The 20,216-nt window shown below is 44.4% G+C and overlaps 4 protein-coding genes across 10 annotated transcripts; 2 read left to right on the plus strand and 2 right to left on the minus strand.

Annotated features, from left to right (window-relative positions):
• Positions 1 to 29: 29 nt before the first annotated feature.
• On the plus strand, positions 30 to 3,421 carry selenol (selenoprotein L). Of its 2 annotated transcripts, none has more exons than XM_019865543.1 (10): positions 30 to 239; positions 667 to 745; positions 859 to 912; positions 1,227 to 1,272; positions 1,347 to 1,397; positions 1,463 to 1,542; positions 1,895 to 2,009; positions 2,083 to 2,205; positions 2,510 to 2,647; positions 2,808 to 3,421. In XM_019865543.1, the coding sequence occupies exons 1-10, from the start codon at positions 134 to 136 to the stop codon at positions 3,072 to 3,074; spliced, it is 1,059 nt and encodes a 352-aa protein (XP_019721102.1). In that variant the 5' UTR covers positions 30 to 133; the 3' UTR covers positions 3,075 to 3,421. The 2 variants fall into 2 exon arrangements, with proteins under 2 accessions (XP_019721102.1, XP_019721101.1); XM_019865542.1 differs by having other exon boundaries at positions 32 to 239; positions 1,347 to 1,433; positions 1,499 to 1,542.
• A 134-nt stretch (positions 3,422 to 3,555) lies between these two features.
• On the minus strand, positions 3,556 to 6,692 carry cunh1orf198 (chromosome unknown C1orf198 homolog). Its single transcript, XM_019865544.1, has 6 exons — positions 6,342 to 6,692; positions 5,977 to 6,027; positions 5,539 to 5,661; positions 5,099 to 5,266; positions 4,613 to 4,945; positions 3,556 to 4,412 (listed from the first exon to the last, which is right to left on the minus strand). Exons 1-6 carry the CDS (start codon positions 6,645 to 6,647, stop codon positions 4,356 to 4,358), a joined length of 1,038 nt encoding a protein of 345 aa, XP_019721103.1. The 5' UTR covers positions 6,648 to 6,692; the 3' UTR covers positions 3,556 to 4,355.
• Positions 6,693 to 7,062: 370 nt separating this feature from the next.
• ost4 (oligosaccharyltransferase complex subunit 4 (non-catalytic)) lies at positions 7,063 to 8,160 on the plus strand. The gene is made up of 3 exons (XM_019865545.1): positions 7,063 to 7,187; positions 7,632 to 7,768; positions 8,050 to 8,160. The coding sequence occupies exon 2, from the start codon at positions 7,633 to 7,635 to the stop codon at positions 7,744 to 7,746; it is 114 nt and encodes a 37-aa protein (XP_019721104.1). The 5' UTR covers positions 7,063 to 7,187; position 7,632; the 3' UTR covers positions 7,747 to 7,768; positions 8,050 to 8,160.
• A 341-nt stretch (positions 8,161 to 8,501) lies between these two features.
• Positions 8,502 to 20,178, minus strand: agbl5 (AGBL carboxypeptidase 5). Of its 6 annotated transcripts, none has more exons than XR_002167688.1 (17): positions 18,398 to 19,099; positions 17,441 to 17,696; positions 16,998 to 17,169; positions 16,761 to 16,927; positions 16,470 to 16,647; positions 16,134 to 16,312; positions 15,308 to 15,875; positions 14,969 to 15,138; positions 14,760 to 14,895; positions 14,333 to 14,535; positions 13,841 to 14,049; positions 13,077 to 13,274; positions 10,985 to 11,106; positions 10,856 to 10,908; positions 10,352 to 10,449; positions 9,677 to 9,892; positions 8,502 to 8,677 (listed from the first exon to the last, which is right to left on the minus strand). XR_002167688.1 is itself a non-coding variant. In XM_019865535.1 (17 exons), exons 3-17 carry the CDS (start codon positions 17,653 to 17,655, stop codon positions 9,813 to 9,815), a joined length of 2,748 nt encoding a protein of 915 aa, XP_019721094.1. In that variant the 5' UTR covers positions 17,656 to 17,696; positions 18,398 to 18,565; positions 20,106 to 20,178; the 3' UTR covers positions 8,503 to 9,812. The 6 variants fall into 6 exon arrangements, 5 of the variants coding, with proteins under 5 accessions (XP_019721094.1, XP_019721093.1, XP_019721095.1 ...); XM_019865535.1 differs by adding an exon at positions 20,106 to 20,178 and having other exon boundaries at positions 8,503 to 9,892; positions 18,398 to 18,565; XM_019865534.1 differs by adding an exon at positions 19,112 to 20,081 and having other exon boundaries at positions 8,503 to 9,892; positions 18,398 to 18,565.
• Between the last annotated feature and the right edge of the window lie 38 nt (positions 20,179 to 20,216).

A 20,216-nucleotide genomic window follows, 5' to 3' on the forward strand; every position in this document is an offset into this window, starting at 1 on the left:
GCCGCCAAATCCTTCCGTTCGACGTAGTGGTCACGTGATGTCCCGGAAGTGCCCTCCTACCACGTTTAATGTGTTTTATCGTCGGAGTACAGTACTCTACTGTCCTTAGTGTTTCAGGAGAACACTTCTGGGCATGGAGACAGACGTGATCCCAGAGGAGGAGAGCCTCGCTGCCGCTCTGAAGCAGCTCGTCAGTCTGGGCAATGCTCTGCTACAGCAGGCCAAGAAGGATGCGGAGGGTAGGAAAAGTGATTTTGGACCATTCCATTCATTTACAGTACTTTTACGAATTCATAGACATTTACGTTGCTGTTTGAAACGCTTTTTTATGCCATTCATTCTACATAGAAGTCACAATGAAACTAATTTCTAAAATGCGCTGTCATATTTTCGGGGCAAAATCAGCTGTGTCGAATTTGGATTTTGTTTTCATTTTGATTGAAGCACCCTTAACTCGATCAAATGTCAATAAAGCATCAGGTACCTTAACTTGAGTTGAAACCTGTTCACAGCAGCGTATCCTAAACAAAGATGTTTTTAGTTGCATTAATTTTTTTTTACGTTTTTTTTTTCCTCCACAGTGTAGTGTGTTGCTTCTTCATAGAGAATTGCAGATTGTCATTCTAAAACGTTCAAACAAATCAAGTTTCTGTCGTTCTCTTCAAGATTCCATGGAGGACTTTGTCCCCTACAAAATTGCCACTTTGTTGGGCCTGATTGCAGCTGGAGCAGATTTCTACGAGAGGTGAGCTTCATTCAACCTTGTGCTGAAAAATGATTTGAAAAACAACAGCAACAACAGTAGGTTTTGTACATTACAATACCATAGCACACATTAATTTACTTGCTCCTTCATAGCATTGGAGTGAAGAACAAAAGCGAAGCCCAGGCCGCCTGGCAGAAGTTGTATCGGTAAGTGTAAATAAACCAAAGTTCGCAGATTACCATATGATTGTTAACATGCCACCTAAGTGTGTGTAGCAGGTTAAATGATCGCCATGATAACACATGTCGCTATAAAGTACATTTATTCTTGTCACAGTCACCCCTCCTTGAGTCATACAAAAAAGTCAAAAGAAAAAGCAAATGTGAGAATGCAAATATTAATTTGGTTTGACTTTTTCAGGCAGATATTGGTTCAAATTGCACTCGCGCTTTGAAGGTTCTGATGTATTTGTAATAAGCAAGTTATTCAAAGTGCAGAATGCTTATTTGTGTTTTCACAGCCATCCAGCAGTGAGAGAACAGGTGGAGGAGCTACTTCAGCTCCAGGTTTGTACCACGAAATGCACAATCTTTATACAATTGCTCCTCTTTGAACAGTGTGTGTGTATGTGTCTGCACAGAGCGAGTGGGACTCCTTCCTGGAGCATGTGGACCGAAGTCTTCAGTCATCTTTTGCTCCTGTGAAGTTAGGAGGAGAAACAGCAGACATCAGCATGTGGACCGAAGTCTTCAGTCATGTGCTCCTGTGAAGTTAGGAGGAGAAACAGCAGACATCTTTAGCCCTGAAACTTTGTTGACTGATGGACGGAGTGGAAAGTGAGTATGCGCAATGCCGTTTTAACACTTGTGGCAAAATTAGTGCATTCCTCTGAAACTTAAAAAGGACATTTTAACCTATAGCTATGTCAATTTAGCATTATATAGCAGCCCTTTCCCAAAACATTTTGATCACACACCCCCTTCAACATGCTCTCTCCTATCCCACCCCAAGATTTTTGTTAGCCTCAGATATCAAGTTAACCTCAGCTCTCTAGCTAGAATGTATTTTTTTTAATCTGCACTTAGCCCTTTAAGTATTGTTCGCCATTAAACCACAGCTTGTCAGGTAAGTTTAGTTGGCCAGCTGGCCGCACAGACAACTCTAAATATGATTGTGTTGCATTTGAAGGAGTGTCACCCTGGATCACTACCGTTTGCCGGGTCAGAAGCTTCTGCTGGTCCTCATCAGACACTTCGGATGACTACCATGACGCGACCATGTGGCTGAGCTGGAGGGCAGCAGGGTTAGTTAGCCCAGAAGTCACCAAACAAACATAAAAATTACTCCAATTAAACATGTTTTCTTGTCATCTCCAGGCTGCCTTGGAGGCTCAGTCTGTGAAGGTCGTGGTGGTGTCTTTCGGGGCCCTGGAGGGGGCTCGGTTGTGGCTGCAGCAGACTAAATGCTCCTTGGACTTTGTACTAGATCCACAGAGGAAGGTAGATTACAGTTTTGGCTACGTAATTATCATAATCTATTTCACCCATTTGTTTGAGTCTATTCCATTTTTTTCTCCATCTTAGTCTGTTGTGCAAAGCGTGACTGCAATTATTGCTAACAGAGTAGTGAGTTTACAAAATCACTTTCAGTTTTTCCGGCTGGAATGCAAAGTTGGAGTCCATGTCGCTGAACATTCCTAAAGACGGGAATTCTGACTTTTGGGCTGGGGTGGGAAACATTATTTTAAGGCAGAAATATGACCTAGCCCTAATTCCAGCTAAATAGTTGTCCTGTTGGTTTTAGATCTACCGGAGCTTTGGACTGATCTCGTCCTGTGCTAAAGTCATGAACTTTGACTCCATGCTCCGGTATTCCGAGTACCAAGCTGCCAAACGAGAATTCCCCGAATTCCCCATGCACATGCTGGAGGACATCTACCAGGTACATCTGACTCTTATCGCAACTAGCCAGCTAGCTTTCAGGTAGCCAGTTGGCCTCAGTCAGCCTGTTTGCAACCTAACTTATCCCACTATGTTTGCTAGCTAGCCAGTTTAATATTGTTAGCCACATAATGCTAAGTCCTGAAAATATATTTTTCCAGATGGGAGGTGACTTTCTGCTCAGCGATACCAACAAAGTGCTCCTGTCCCACCCAAGCAAGTACCCGATGGACCGACCCACACTCAGCGACATCCTGCGGACAGCGTCTAGCTCAACCGAGCTAGCCGCACAGGAAGCCAGCAGTAGTGGCGCTCCACTGCACGCCAATGACGTCACACCTCACACTCACGACACCGTGAAGAGGTGCGACCGATGCAAAGCTGTGCGAACTAGGCGCCCCTTTCTTGCTGTCAGGTCCTTGCTATAACTGAAATATGAATGATTACGAACACCATTTGAGCATTAGGACCGTGTACTAGTATGGTTTGTACTAGTATTGTTAGTACTCAATAGTAGGGCAAATTTGGCAAACTCGTAATAGGACTATTTTAATATTGGAGTGGTGCTAAGCCATGCATTAGTTGACATCTATGTGGCCAAAGTGGCACTAGTCATGCAAAACATATCACTTGCATAAGATATACGATAATTCTACTGGTTCTACTCGTGCACTAAATAGTCTTTCCGGTGATGTCGAAGAGCTGATTAGTACACGGACCTTAAACTTTGTACTAAGGCTACTGAATAAATGTTCAAATTTCTTTCTACAAGCAATGCAATACCCATCTTATTTGAATTTGGCACCTTTGTGTGGCCAAATGATGTAACTAGCTTTGTTTTCAGTGCACCCCCGGAAAAAAGTGGATTTGGTTGACTGATGTCTACAGTAATAGAAGACAAAAAAAATAACTTTTTCCTGATTTTTCTTTATTGCAATGTGACTTCATAATCACAGAATGCAAAGCGAGCGCACATGCATGGTGGTCCTGAAAACCAGTGCACTAATATCTCAGTAAAATAGTTCTCAAGTGGCATTTAGGACCCGTCGCAACATCGCCTTTAAAAAGACGTCTTGTGTAAGAATTCAGACGAGCATGCGACGTGATGCTAACTCGTGTGTGTGATTGGTCAACACAAGGCTACAAAAGTACCTGATAAACATTCATCCAAGAACAATGAATGTAACATTTAGATGAGGGCTACAATTAGCAATTGGTGGGGTTTACTATGTTGTTGCCATGAGTACCTTCTTGCTGAACTGTAGTATTTTGGCTCTCAAGTCAAAACAAAATGTGATATGATTTCTAAAGGAATTGGCTCTCATTACATTAGCCAAGGCAGTTAGCATGTGGCTAACAAACAACAACAAAGGCTTTACTGCATGTTTACACGCACTAGCAAGAAAGTATTGTGCTAGAGCTAATCACCAAACAAGAGCATACGTTGCAGTTTTTGCACTTCAAGAGAAAAGCTCTGTAATGAGTGAAATTGGTGGCGCTCGCTAACACCAATCAAGCTAACGGATGCTGATGCAATTGGCATGGCAAAGGTCTGGTAAAGGAGTCTAGAGGTCAGGCAGTGGTAAGCGAGAAGTGTTCATAACAACAAACACCTCAAAAACGGTAAAATTGGGGCATGTAATTGGATGAGTGGAATGTCGGTGAAGTGGCGATGACGTCATCCAGTGGCCCCTTATTCACCGCCCGGTTTACCAGTTGTCCAGAAAGTCGAATCCTGTCTTCAGGATGTTGTTGCTGGCGTTTAACTGAAACGAGAGGACATGTTAGTGAGCAATTGAGGTGATGGACAATTATGACGCTTACAAACTAAGGTTTAAGTTAATGTTAGAAACCAATATTAGACCCAGATGGAAGCTAATGTTCAAGCTCACATAGGAGGCAAACCGGTATAAGTGTTCACTGTGTAGAAATTAAAATAGAGTTGAATTATTGCAGTCAAGGTCACCTGGGAAAAGGTAGGACTACCAGGCGAGGCGTTGTCCTCTTTCTCCTTGTTGCCGGGGAAAGTGGGGCTCTTGACAAGGGGGCTGGGGAACACCTCATCCACGGTGTAGCTAACAACTGGGAGAGTGCTCTGCGACCGCTCCCAGCCTGCCACCGATGACGAGACGCTGAGCGGAGGGACGGGTGTTGGCGAAATAGAGATCGCGGCAGGAGCCGGGGGTGCGGCGACAGGAGGCTGTGGTGCAGGAGGTTTGGGTGCCCGTTGCTTGGCCGGCCTGGACAGCGCCAGAGGGTGAGGTTCCGACTCCGGCTCTTTGACGGGGAAAGACGTCTCCTGTGGCCAAACACATTGAAGCTCTGTTCTTAATAAGGACCACCGAGCTTTTAGACTGCTGTGATATTTGCTGTATTCATTTTTTTTTTAAAATAAAATTCTTTCCCCCTGTAAATTGTTATTCAAAATTTATTAGAGTGGACCATTGCTCACCTGGCGGAGGTACGAGGGCAGCGTCTTCTCCCCTTTCTCAAGGGACTTGATCTGGCTGGGCGTCAGTGACTGGAAGTCTGCTTGCTCGCCCTCCAGGCGCGAACGCTCAGCGCTGATCTTCCAGAAAGCAGACTCCTCCTCGGGACGCCTGCTTTCGCTCACCGACACCTTGGTAAAACAAATAAGTCGTTTTATATGATGCAATAATATAAATCTGGTGGCAGAGTGCCAGCAATCTGGTCCAGCATACGTCAACCCACTTTCACTTTTGTTTCTTTCCCTTTTCTTGCATTTTTTGCATAAAAAAAAAAGAGAGAAATGCGTGTGCAGGGCATGTGTGGATCTTCTCATGACTTCAACCCAAGTGAGAACCTTCAAAGCCTCAAACATAAGATCTACTTTTGAGATCAGGTAACCCCCCTCCACAAAACACGAAGTACCTTGGTTCCAGTAGCACTCTTGCCATTTTGAGTGGAGTGAGGGGTCTTTGCAGGTTTGGCGTCCCCCTGAGAGACGTAAATGCCCTGGTCTGGCCCAGGTGTCAAGCTGAATTCCAGCTGGCTCTGAAAGACAGTGAAAAAGCTTTCAGGGGACATATTAGAATGGGATGAGGGCTGGCTCATGTTCGATCTGCCCTTAAAAAAAGCCAATTCCACCATGGAGAAAAATTCATACCTAGCTCACAGATTTGGCTGTTACTTAAGGCTCCAACCTTTTTTTCAATTCAAAGGGTTTCCACAGAAAGGATCATTGCATTGTCTTCAAAAGCTCCTTCCTGCGCAGCCTTGACTGGATCGGGGAGCCTTGTTTTGAAGGCATCCCGCCCGGTCAGCTGTTTATAAGACGCGTCACAATGACTTTAAATTAATCACGTTTACCTTGGTTTCCCATGAGAATGGGGCTGAATGCTCGTCTCGCCATGTGATGTCCTGGACACAAAAGAGGAAAAACGCTGATTTAGGCGCTGACAATGGCTTTGTTAGGTTCGTGACGTCACGAGAAAACTCAGAAATAATTTGTGCTCACTAGAACTCTCCAAAAGCACTAAAAAGGACGAAGTGACTACAATATGTCGTCAACTATTAGTGACGAGATGTTAACTTAAACACAGCCATACAAAACTTCCAAGGCAGAAACTACAAGCTAGCTGTATCCACTGCTACGTGGCTAGCGGTTAGCAACGCAGCAAGAATGGCCTAAAAACGCTCTGGTTTCAACCCGCATAGTGAACGTCTCTAGGCACCTCTTCCCCAAAACGGACGATCTTCTGTCCGGTCTCTATAAGGAGCTTGGGGTAGCAGACCACCTCCTCCCGGTCCACCCGGTGCATTGCATATCGGGCTTGGATGTGCGGGTCCATCATCCAGTTGTCGATGGCGTTGTCCTGCTCTTGCGGCGACATTTTGTCCCACGTCGAGCCGTGCTGGTTTTTGATTTTCTCCCGCTCCTGCATGATCTTCTTGGCCATGGAATTGATGGACGAGAAGTATTGGAATTTCTTCTCATCCATGTTGTGTGCTTCGAGCCCTACGACCGACGCGGCGGCCATATTGTACGTCTTCCAGCTGTTTTTTGTTGTGGTGAAAGAATACCGTCACTGCGTGGGCGTGACCTGAATGATTCAACGACTATAAGTGAATTTAGGTCATTTCTTACTATGGGCCGGTGGTATTTGGACAGCATGCGAATGGCAAGGGACCAAAACAACAAAGCAGAAGTGGAAAAACGTATTTGCACGCTGTTCTAATGTTCCCCCAACTTCCGAGTATTTGAGTTACGAACCGTTGCTTGCACCACAAGGACACTGTACAATTTATCTGTGGTTTTATTGTTCTTGTTCCTGATTAAGTGTCATTGAGTGTTTTGAAAGGCGCTTATAAATAAAATGTAGTATTATTAAAATCCAATCAGTACAACGTTTATTTGTCAATGGTAATTCCTATTTAACTAGGTACATGGAATGCATCATTCAGCTGGGTAAACGTGACGTGGCTTTCCTCTTAAACCGGAAGAGATTGAAGTTCTCGTGTCCGAAGAGCTCGTCCTAAAATCGTCACATTTCTTCGAAGAAAACAGCTACAGGGATAATGTAAGTAGTCATATTGTTCCGCAAACTTACTACAAACGTACACGGTCTGATTTGGTCAATGTGTCGATGTATTGTTTGCTAAACAACCCCAGCTTGATGTTACTAGCTTACTCAACGAACAGTTTTGAGCATTTTCCATGAAGATGTGTTGTATTTTTGGACAGGATTTTCTGTTGCTGCTGTTACCGAGTACAACTTAGCTTCGTATGTCCACAAAGATGAATGGAAATAATGTATTCACATCATTTCATACCATCCGTGTTCATTCCATTCCTTTTGCTTTTCTTAATTTCTTTCCTTCCCACTTTCAAGACCCCTTGCCTTTCAAACTGTCCTCCCCCAGTTTCCAAGTTAATTAATTTTAAAAGGATGTCCCTATTTGTTTTATGTTGTACATTAAATGTGCTATCTGTGGTCTGATTTCTTTTTTTTTTTTCGTGACAGAATGGTGACAGACGCGCAGTTGGCCATCTTTGCTAACATGCTTGGCGTGTCCCTGTTCCTGCTGGTGGTGCTGTACCACTACGTGGCCGTCAACAATCCCAAGAAGCAGGATTAAAAACCAGTCGCACCCTGGGCAGGTGAGTGCAATCTCAGCAGCAGCCAACAAGGCATCCTGTTAGGTGATCATATGAAGCCAGGGTCAACTTATCGTGTGATGGGAAGACAAAACTTTTGAACCTCTCAAAATGAAAAGAAATGGAGAGCATGGATCCAAACAATACCACTTTTAGTAGCAGATACTGTCAAAATGGAAATACACTTGAAGACTCATAATACTTAATTTTGGTTTCCAAAACAGTGAGGCGCTCTATAAAGAAAAACAAGTGTAATGTCATCAATTGTTTTTTTCACTCTGCAGATGGGAATCGCCACCACCTCACCCTCCCAGGAAACAAAACAATTCCCCTCAAATTTCCAAAGGATTGTGCAGTAGTTACTTCTTTTTCAATAAAACATGCAAAGAAATTTCCTTTCCTCTACTTTTATCTATAATCATGTTTTGTGCAGCGTTTCCCAACCCTTGAGCAAAGGCACATACGAGTACAGTACTTCAGAAAAAAAAATCATCTCACCTCATGGTTGATTGCATACCATTTGTGGAAGAGCTTTTAATTGTTCTGCTTGTCACGAAAGATAAGTGTAAATATGGATGAACAATGATCAATTTTAATACCTGTAGAATAATTTTCAGACAAATTAAATCAAATTAGGTAACTACTCTGCAGTGAATGAGCGTTTTCACAGATTTAGTGTATATTAATCATATTTAGCCTATAATGAAGCCACAGTAAAAAAAAAGACGGACACATAATGGTGACAAAATACTTTTATAGCATAATATTCAACACTTAGTGGTTCACAGAGAATATTTTACATTGGACGTATTTTTCTTAAAATTAATCACAGAAGGATGAACAAATGGTGGAAGTTCAAGCAAACATCTTAACAAATTTCGGCGGCGGCGCTCGAGCGGAACTCGCCGGAATCTATGAAAACACACAAAATGCGAGACAATATCCAACGTGTATAAAGGAGCAGCATTGAAGTGGATTCTTATAGGCAACATTTTACAGAATGAGGTTCGGTAAGAAGGTGCTCGTCACTCAAATGTGTGCACAGTGGTATCTTGACTTTTGAGTTTGACCGAGCTCAACTTCACTTTGCTCGTCTTTCTAATCTTCCCCATTGAAATGTCATCATTTTGTTGCAGCCCCAAAAGTAAATATTAGGGAATATAAAAGAGAATTACTGTATGCACTGTAGTATTCGTGTGTAGCCCCTGGGTTATTTTAGGTGCGCCTATTGGGAAATTCTGCCTGTCCGTCAAGGGCAATAGCACAGGTGGTGGTAATTGACCACCTGGTAAAGGTGAGTGGGCGTGTTTCGAGAAGAGGAAATGTTTGTTAGCCACTGGCCGCTCGTGTGTCGAGGACCGAGTCAGTTTGGCTCACCAAAACTCTGCTTCCACCACGAGTTGGAAGTGGCTTTTACGAACAGATGGTAAACCGTGGTGGGGTGAGTACACAACTCCACGCGTGTTGTTGCGGAAGGAAGCTATTCCCTCGCCGTGGCCCGCTGGTGACATTGTTTCCACATTGAACAGGCCTGCTTCAGTCCTTGCCAGTGTTCGCATTTGAGCGAGGGCGATCTATTTTCTTTATTTTTTTTTGGGGGGGGGCAGATTTTGATAATTGCCAGAAATAATTCAGATAACCAATTATTCAGCTAATTAATTAAACATGATTTTTTTTTTTGTTTGTTCTTGGGTCCCACAAGACTGACAAAAAAAAATCTTTGAGGCACTCGTGAGTTCAAGGTACCACTAAATTGTAGGTGAGCGTGTCACAGTACAGTGTTTGGTGAAGATATAGAGTGATATTAAATGCAGGTAAACGCTGCTTGGTTATACTCACTGTGGTGAAGGCACTTGGACCTGACGACAATATGATTGCACTCAATGATACGGAAATATACATGACACTCACTGGCCACTTCATGAGGAAGAGATAAAACGGCTGTCGGTTTTAAAGTTGGCGCTATTGTTCTGACGAGGCTATTCACTGCCAGCCCACAGGTTGTTGAGGAAATGCGCAGTGCCCAGATTGGCCTTCGTAGCGCTCGCTATTTCACAACATGGGCTCGGGCAGTGGTCCTCTTGAGGGATTTACACGTCTGCTGCTTGCTTCGCTCGTCATCAGCTCCTGGAGGGCACAAAAAAATAACACCATCTTAAATGAAAGTTGTTTTTAAATTTGTGATTTAAAAGATGTGAGTGAATTGAATCGATTTCAGTGAACCGTTCTTGAATTAAAATCGTAACCTATGTGTAGAGATAAATATTGAATCACCTTTTATTGGAGCAAAGTACAACTAGCTATGGTGTATAGAGCGTGGTTGCGCTTGGGGGGAAAAAAAACAACTCCAACCCTATTATGTTTTCTCCACTAGCCATCATGCTTTTCAAAATGCCACCTTAAACTAAAGGCGCATTTATGCACAAAAGTCTTAAAAGAGGAAAAAATGGGTCAAGGCCCATCTTTATTAAATCTACAGCTCAAAATACCATTTCAAATAAAATGCACATTTATGCAAATACTGGTACTGTAATTGAAAAGTGCAAAATATCTTCGGGGCTGGGGGGGTCAACTCTTGCGAATTACCTTGAATGATTCCGTTGGGGCGGTTTTTAGCGAGGCGCGCACCGGCGGACGCCCCTGCCTTCCTGATGCGCACACCCACATGTGGCTGCAGCTCGCACCTGCACGGGTGGTACAATGTTCAAACTCCACAATAGTCGGCCATGAATCGTGTTTTGTTGTTTGCCATCTTGCTGTACAGATAGTGAAGTTAGCCTGAACTTTGCAAAGCACTTTGATACTTGACAGTGCTAGTTGTGTGTAATCGGAAGGTTGCAACAAACTGGAAGAATCATAGAAAGGCATCATACCCATCGTGAGTCTTGCCAGTCAGTTCGTTATAGATCAGTAAAAAGTATTGATGCGATGTAGTTGGTGCAAATTCAAAAATGTGACTAATAAAATTAAGTTTGACTGTAAAGATTCCAGAGCATTTGACGATCATCCTGAAATGTCACCCAAGAGCCAAATATCCCAAACTTTGTTAGTACAGTAGTGTAATAATGAAAATCTAATTTTGGGACTCACTTGCTCACTTTGACCGAGGCCAGGATGTGCTCGGGCCCACAGTCTTTAGCAGCCTATGACAGACAGACAAATGTAAGAACTCCCAGCAAAAACCAAATGTACGTTTAAAAATGAGTTGTGGAGGCTGACCGCTGCGGCGGCGCGGTGGCCGATGTTTCGGTTTCCTCTTCCGCTTCGGCCGGCACGTGCGGGTAAAGCTGGTTTGGACCAGGCCGCCGCCGAGCCTGCATGGAAGTCTGCACAATTCAGGCCTGGTGGGCACACAGGGAAAGTAAAACAAAAAAAAAAAAACAAAGCTGGAGTCAAAAACATGCTTTGCAAACGTGTGACCTTTATTTTATTTAAAAGCAGCAAAAATTAACATTTGAGTCATCTGCTAGTAACAATTAGCACCATGCTGAGGCAGAGGAAAAGGCTCAAAACTCTTGACGGTATGTTAAAAAGTGAAGGTTTTTACAAGTCACAGTGAGAAGCTTAACTAACAAGTACTGCAAGGCAGTGCATTGCCAGTAAGTCAGCTGTCCTCGCATCTTTGCCACATAATTATGTCACTACATTTTACTGAGATCAGGTAAGTTTTTATTGTGAGCTACATACAAAAAAAATTAAAGGGGGGGGGGCCCCCCCACTTCATTTTATGTCAACATATTCTTTGATGACAAACATAATCAAAAGGGGGAAAAAGTCAATTTCACCTTGGTGTTATCAGAGCTAAGACAAATTGTAATGTTTGCTTTTATTTGTGAAAATTGAAAACAAAATGTAAGTTAAAAAAAACAAAAAAAGCGTGTCTGTAGCTTTCAACAAAAAATATTTTTTTCTCAGAACCTTTTATCATGAATCATGTTACATTTTATTAGAATATGCAGCGGACCTCACATGGATCCGTGGGGGACACCCCTGACTTCGTTCATTTACATAACATGTTCGCTATCAATCCAGTGTTGAAGATAGAAATAGACAAATATATATTTTCAGACACGAGAGCAAAATATGACAGATTCCCAAATAGAACCCAACAACTCACATGTGACAAGACGCAATGTCACAACATTTAATGTAACTTTTACTATTTAGTCTTTGTGCACTGATGGTGCAGGATACACTACTCGTTCCAAAAACACAACGCATCTTGTGGACAGTCCTCATTATGGACCACAAGGATAGGATGTTTGCTAAACTAACAACGCCAACATTGACACACAAGAGACCACAAAATACAAATAAGTACTACCGGTAATCATGGAAAAAAACACCTTGTTGCCATTATGTGAAAAATGTACAGCCATTTTTTTGAAACACATAAATCTTGTTACCACTTGAACTAAAAAAAAAGGCCCTTTTAGTTAGCAACAGTGGTGGAGAATATGCAAGACAACGAAAACCAGGATAATTAAAATCTGTAAAATGAAAGTTCAGTTTGCAAAAGTGTGAACAATTCAATCACAATAGCTCTCAAATCACAAAGTAAACAAAAATATTTATACTTAATGTAGCTTTAGCAGCAATTCACATGAGAAAGACAATCTCAAGTGCGAAAGAGAAAGGCAGTAAAACCGCAAATAAATTCATCTCCTAAATTCTGTCATCTTTTGAAATGAGCCCCATTCTTCTGTTTTTGTCAGATTATTTTTAAATCTCAAAATGATTTACTTCCCTCTCAAAATTGGAACACTACATTTTCATTTACCCTGAAATTATGTTAACATCGATTCTTTTAAAAGTAATCTCATTTACTAAATGTATTCGGTTATTCTTGTGTTTTTTTTTTTTTTTTTTTGTTGCATGCAACCTTTGAAGATTCATGTTATTTTATCCCAAATTTGAGCCGAGGAAATACTAATGCTTTCACCCACCTTGAAATGTTTCATTTTGTATGCTTAGATAAAACTATAGAAATATTCTGAACTATTTTACCCCACGACACAAAAATAAACACTGAACAGCGGTTACGTACGCTAACATTATGTGGTGTTTGATTCATTTATTCAAGGTTCCATTGTGTATTTGCATTGTTTAAGTAGTATCGGTCCTTAGCACCAATGACTCTTACGAATTTACTCAATAATTTAGTCCTTGGTTTCCCTAGCCGGCGAGTTGTTGGCAGGCGGTGGGCCCTGCAGCAGGCGCGGGCCGAGCTTAGAGAGGAGCCCGGGCCGGGGCAGCGCCTGCACGGAGGGCAGGAGTGCCGACAGGGTCGGGGACCGGAGGGAGTACACACCTGCCATGCTCGAGGAGACCACCGCCCCCGGGCACGCCGACGATGATGACGAAGAGGGGGAAAGGGGGGGTGAGGGTGTTTGAGGTGGGCGGGTGGGTGTGTGGCTGTTGCCGGGGGAACGCAGGACGGCGCGATGGGGGTGGTGAGGAGGCTGGGGGTGGTGAGGAGACGGGCGTCTCTTCTCTGCAGTTTTGGCGTCTACGGAGACAGACACACCTGCTGACACATGCAGGAGCGGGAGTGGAGGGGGACATGCTCGGGCCGTGCTGTCGATTTCACTAAGCCACGCTCCCAACATGCTGACCAGCCAATCGAAGCGCGGATCCAACGCCGATAAAGGTTAATCACTTAAATCTGTCAAGAATCAACATCTTCAAATCCAAGGTAACCAATGTACTTGTATCTGTAAAAAATGCTAACATACCAGAGGTCGTAGCAATTTGTTTTGGTATTATTACGCAATGTAGTCATCGCATCGCCACTGGAATACCTCAAGAATCAACACCTTTGTCTGAAGTTACGTACTTCGGTCAAATAACGCTATGCTGTTATTAGCGCCAACCTTATGCGCCTTCATTTTTTTCAATGTGGCCTTCATTTGGAATCCCTCGAGAATCAACACCTTTTGTCACCTTCAAGGTAGGCAATGTTCCCATATGGTATGTGAAATGTTTGCTTGTAAACCAAGAAAATGCTAATGAATGCTTCTTTTCATTCTGTTCTGCAGATCCAGCAAGCATCAACACCTCTGCTCGGCAACTCACCCCTTGCGGGCCCGGCGGACTTGTGGCCGCCGCCTCGCCCGCTGCCACCATTGCTGGCGTGGTTCTGCGAGTGCGCCCGCGGCGGGGGGCATGCGAAGGTGAAGCTGGGCGAGCTGGGCATCTTGGGGGAGGGCGTCAGGCTGCTGCTGCTCTGGCTGTTGCAGCGCACCCTATCGAAGGACCCTTCGAGCAGCTGGCCGCTCAGACTGCTGCCATGAAGGTTTATCGTTACCATAATGTCGGTGCCATTTTCCATGAGCCTTTCTATGCAATTTCACTTCTGTATGTCAGCATGAAGCTAAATGATTTTCATGAGAACAACACAGTTTTTTGAGCATTTTGTTATTTCAGTAAGTCAGTTTCACAGTAAAAATCAACTGGGAGTGACAGATAAGAGTTTGAGGTAAGCATGCTTGCATCTTATACGGAGAATAATAATAAGAGTAAGTGATAAGGAGATGGGATTTTACGTGTATGTGCGTGAAAACTCACTTGAGGAAGGTCTTGGGCGGCGACGCCTTGCCGGAGTGGTGGGCCTTGTTCGGCGGGTGGGCGCTCGGGGCTTTCGTGTTGCGGATGTGCTTGAGCACCCATGCCCGCAGGTTGCCCAGGCAGTTGTAATCCGACAGGACCAGGCGGGGCCACGGGTTGCACTCGGCCATATCCAGGGCCGAGATGGCCACGGCACGTCCCACCTAGTGGCGGGGCGACAGTCGCAGCTCTAATGCTACGTTATAGTGCAAGACTGTCATCTCCAGACATGAGTGCGTAAGAACATTTTTGGAAAATAATCAAATTGACATTTATTCCCCCCCAGTATCGCAATTCATATTCAATATGCGATTATATATTTTCAAGGTCCTCCTCCAATGTGTTTTTCTTTTTTGTCATAACGGTATGTGGTTGTCATCTACTGTACCTGTTGAAAGATTTCCGGCGTGTACTTGAGAGGGAACGTCGGCATCATAGGTGGCGTGGCCCGCCCATTGTCATGGCACGCGGCTGGGATGGGGTTAAGAGCCTTTCCTGTGTTGTAGTTGCACTCTAATGTGTAGCTAACACAGCAGCGAAGAAATGCTTATTTTACGATCTCTCAATCTTCTATGTGACGTCACCCACGTATTTTACCTGTGCAGAATGCCGATGGCTTTATGAATGGCGACGCGGCCGCTGCCTTCCTTCGACTGGCCGTCCCGTTTGTCCCGTGCGTACATGTTCTTCTCGGAGAAGTTGCAACCCAGAAAGTCGAAGTGTGGCGAGTTGATGGCGATCAGCCTCGGGTAGAGCATGTTCTCCACCTGTGCACACAGGGAGCACCACGGTATGCAATTTTCTGCCTGGCTGCAACCCCCATGGCAACAAATAGCACATCACGACGACATCAATTTAACCAGTTCTTACTCAAAAAATAATAAAAAATCATGCAAAATCTAAATGTATTCTTCTTAAAATTCTGTTTTTGTTTACCTGTTGGCTCTCATCAGGCAGATTGTTTCCGTACATGAAGCAGCCCCGCTTGGAGGCATGGCCGTGCAAGTCCACATAATAGGCCACGCCACCGTCCTTTGGCGGATGGGATTCCTGCTCCTTCTCTTTTGCCACCAGTATTGTAGGTGGTCCCTCTTTTGGTGGCTGTTGCGGTCCGTCCGGCGGCACGGCGGCGACAATGATCTCCGAGGAGCTGGAAGAGCTGCTGACGTCTTCCTTCGCCATCCATCCGTTCTCCTCCGTCACCGCGGTGAGCTCGGGCTTCGGGGGCGTCGCGTCCTTAGCTGCATTACGCTGGTTCAAACTGACTTCCAGGGCGGTGAGGGCAGGAACCTTGTGATCGGCATCCTCGACGTGAGGTTGAAGGGTTTGGACGTCAAGGGGAGGGGCCTGGGCGAGGGGGGCACTGGGCTGCGCCTTATCGTGTGTCGTATGGTTGTGCAAGTGATGGTAGAGCAGCAGTGCTTTGGCGGCGTAGATGGATGGGTGAAGCTCGGGGCTGGGATTCATGTACTGTCTGTTCAGGTTCACGCCCCGCGAGTCGGTCCTACGCATTCAAAACAACAGCTAAACTGCATACTGTGCCAAAAATACACTAATTCCGTGAAATCAGGAGTTCATTGGCTAAATCGATCTTGCACTGTTGCAATGCAAACTCTTAAATTTATTCTCAAAATACTTCTGCCTTGGTTTCTGTCCGATTATTATTATTATTTTTTTCCAGTCCACTCCTCCCGCATTATTCTTAGACTGTGCGGTAGTACCTTAAGTGTCTCATTAAACAAGTGCGGTAAGTTGTTCTGACCTGTAATGCCCTCGCACGACGCCATCTGGGTTGAGCATGGGGATGAGCTTGAAGACGAACATGTTTCTGAGCGCGTGAGCTCGCGGGTCGTCTTTCCGCAGGATGAAGTCCAGGAAGCCGTTGAAGACAAACGAGGACGGCGTCTCTCCGGGGTGCACGCGGCTGCTCAGGAAGAACACCTGCCAAGACCCATGTTCAAAAGTCCCGACAAATAATGTGAGCAATGCGAGCAATTTGGGTGACGAGGGGTTTGCTTATAAGGTTATAATAAAGGATGGCGTGACACAAAAGCTAAGGAACGGTCCTAGCCACCCCTACGCTAACAAGTATTTGTACCTTTTTGTTCTCGAAGCGGTGAGGTCTCGGCGTTTCAGCGTCAGGGAAGAGCTGCGGCAGCCGAGGCTCACGCTCGTCCTGCATGCCGCTGCAGTTGGTCACAGTGAGCAGGTCCACACGGTTGCCGTCCAGAGAGCGACACAGCAGCTCACGCCGGTAGTAAACCTCATCTGCGGGGCTGACACGCACAGAAAACATTGGGACCATTTGTCCGAAAGTATACTGTACTTATATGACTTTTTATTTGTCAGTAACTTTCTTTGTAATCATTTCATGAGTTTGCGGTGTTACCTGGAAGGACCGAGCCGTGCCGCGTGGCGGTGGCTGTCGTCCAAGGACTGCAGCATCTCCTGACACTCGGCGTACGAGAAAGGGAAGCAGAAGGAGAAGAAGGTGGTGGCGCCTCGAACCTCCAGCAGACGGTGAGTGAAGGACAAGATGAACTGGTTGCGAACAATCTGAAGAACAAGAGGAGCAAAAGATGCATTGTGTTAATTCTGTCACTCTTTGATGAAGCGTGTTTGGTACCTCAGTGACGGGTCTGTCTCGGACACGCTCCCACTTGTTCTTTCCGGGGAAAGTCCGTACGAGAGGCGCCATGCCTTGATTGTAAAGCTTCCTCTGGTTGTTCATGTTCATCACATTGATCTTGAGCAGCCTTCCAGGCGCCATGCCCTGCACGCTGAAGTGGAACCATGACCTCAAATACAAAACCATTTGTTAAAGAAATACAAAAGCTGTCTTTCAAAACATTACTTGCAATATGCCATCTATTTTGAGGTAACTGTATAAAATTTTCCTGTCAAATTGCAACTTCCGTTTGTGACTTTCACAAAATGCCAACTTCCTTGCCAAACTGGGGCTTCATTCTCAAAACTTTTTGGTCAACAAAACTGCACCATTATTGATTATTTCCAATGTTATTCATTTCATTCATTCATTTCATTTCTAGCGTTATACAGTGTAGTCACCTGTTGCCGTTCTCGTGTTCCGTGCCGGCACAGTCGGGGTGCGTCCACACGTTAAACTCGTAGTCGGGGATGTTGGAGGCGCATGCGGCCCCTCCGGGGGCCGGAGCAGCATCATTAAGGAAGCTCGTTATGTGCTTATTCACCTTCTCCACGCGGGCCAGGTTGCCTGAGTCGAACTTGGAGTTGAATACGATGTTGCCAAAGCGAACCTCCATGGCCGCGTTTCCTCTTAGAATGCTTTCACGCCCCACAAAATCTGATGAACCAGCCGCCAAAAATACAGAAAAAGTCAAATGAATGGATGGTTTAAGGAAGAATATTTCTGCTTTGAAGGTTGAGCTTGATGTTTAACACAGTACAGTCAATGTTTCACAAACTTTTAGAACAAGTAGCACCTCAAAAACAAAATACTTGGCTCTCCAAGTATCAGCAGTAAATTATTGTATTATTGTAAACCTCTAACGTCATGCAATTTAAACTGTTACAGGAGTGTACTTAAATATTGGAACTAAAAATAATGAAATAATAAATGCTTTAAATGAAGTTAAATGCAACTGAACTGTACTTAAATGCACTGTACTAGATTAAAAAATGTTTCGGCCACTGTTATGTTTCATTTCATTCAGAATCTTTTGCATACCACAAGAGGAATCCCACGTGCCATGACTTGGTACTATTGGGGGGGGGGGGATACGATTACAGCCTTTTCTCAATATGATTCCCAAAGTATAGTGATTTTATTTGGATAAAATGGTGATCTTTCTCCATTTTTTTCCCCATGTCATTGGATCAGATTTGAACGGGTGGGTGTGACAATGTAAACAAGCAACAGCGATACCCAGAGGCGGGGAGAATAACTACGACCAAATAAGACACATTTACTCGACGACACTCATTTATTTAACACAATGCTGTAAATGTGTGAACATTTGACGAGTACGATTGTTTCCAACTAACCAGCTCATGTTTATCCGGCAGGGCACAACAATTGCGATGGTTTGGTTCCACCGCCGCCACCAAGACGAACAGCTGACCCACAAAACAGGCTCAGGCATCGGGGGGTGGGGATTTAAAGCCTCTCTCGCTGTCTCATCCGTCGGACAGGAGGACCAGAGGGTTTGATTTCTATCCAGTCCGAGCATTAGACGTTTACGTGGATGCAGCTTTCCGATGTTTGGTCCTTGAACGCTGCCTGAACGTTACTAAGCTACAAGGGACAAATTAGCTACCCAGCTAGCGGTCGTTGCTAGGAAGAAAGACCGTCGCTCCGGTCCTAATTCACTGCGTGTCGTCTTCAGATCATTGTTGGATATTAGCACGGACATATTCTCCGCAATGCACGAATAAATATCGATCATATTTATTAGGTCATCGCTCGATATCCGTATGTTTTGATGTCATGTCGCCGTCCGTTTTTTTTCCTCCAAACTCTGCTGTCAGTCGCTACGACTGATGCGTTGCATGAACTCCGGGAAATGTTATAACGCTGCCGTGTGCTGCGTTCATTGACCACGTGTATGTTTTTGTGTCATCGAGGAATAAGCGCGAGTTAGAAGCGCGTATGCAACATCCACCATGACTAATTTAATTTAGCTCCTGAATTGATTATGCAGTCCCACAATGATGTCAAATACAGGCATGTCTGGATTTGCACGTCTTTGACTCAATTACCTGTTAAAATGTAAATTAAAGTCGGTATTCAGTGTTCCTTTTGAAGCACTTTTCTCACGCCGCATCTTCTTTTCACTTCATACAATCCACCTGCTCTGGTAGAGAAAAAAGCTAAACTCATCCTTTCAGCATGCTACCTCGTTTTCTCCCCAATTACTCTACCTTACTTAAGTGACAAAGTTGAATGTGTAACGGTGCAATCACCTTCCGGAAGTACGAGTGACGTCTTCCTATTCATAACTATTTTACAGAGTACTCTTGCTGTTGCCAAAGCGCAGACGTATGTTGCGTTCACCGACATCATGCAAATATGATAACTTCTGTACAAACGGAAATGAAGCGTTCAGGTGCTTCTGTGAAAACAACTACTGTACTTGAAGCCCAGACCTGTTACTACCGTGTGTTAGTATGCCACGGTGCCGTAACATTAACATTTTTTTAATCGTGAATTTTTGATGTATTTTTTCATAAATTTGAAATACATACCATTAAAATAAAATCGTGTGCACACTTTTGTCATGGGATGTCATGGCTGGATCTTACTCTAGGACGGGTGGGACGTCATTGTTATCCTAGTCTGTTATTATACAGCCTGACCGTTTCTTCCCACGTGGGCACGCTTTGTGACATTTCTTTTTTCCATTGATCGCGTGGTGAAACGCGTGTATGCGCAAAATCGTCGCAAGAACATCGGTTACCATGATAATTAGAATGTACCTATCTTGAAACGCAATTCTGCTCTGGGTTCCACTTATTCGTTCTCAATCTTATACTGTAGCCAAATTGAATGTAATATTGATGGACCCTTGCGTGCTTACGCCTTTTCCCCTACAGTTAGTCTTCTTTCTTCCCCCGTCCCGAAAGCATCGTCACTGAAGACTTAGATTTAGCCCTTCGCATTATTCAACGATAAATAGTCCTCAAATTCAAAAACTTAGGTGAACCCTGGTATGAGCGTTATTACACATGGAAATGTTAGGGGTGCTGTGGTCACCTGGGTTCCCAATGACGGTAGTGAGCGTAACTCACATGTAGTAGGTCTCTTTCTGCAATGAGTGAACGCTGCGTTGTGGTCATCCGGCCTACAGGCGTCACTAGTGAGTCC

The sequence above is a fragment of the Hippocampus comes genome, unplaced genomic scaffold, assembly GCF_001891065.2.
Source record: "Hippocampus comes isolate QL1 unplaced genomic scaffold, H_comes_QL1_v1.1 scaffold434, whole genome shotgun sequence".
Lineage (NCBI taxonomy): Eukaryota > Metazoa > Chordata > Actinopteri > Syngnathiformes > Syngnathidae > Hippocampus > Hippocampus comes.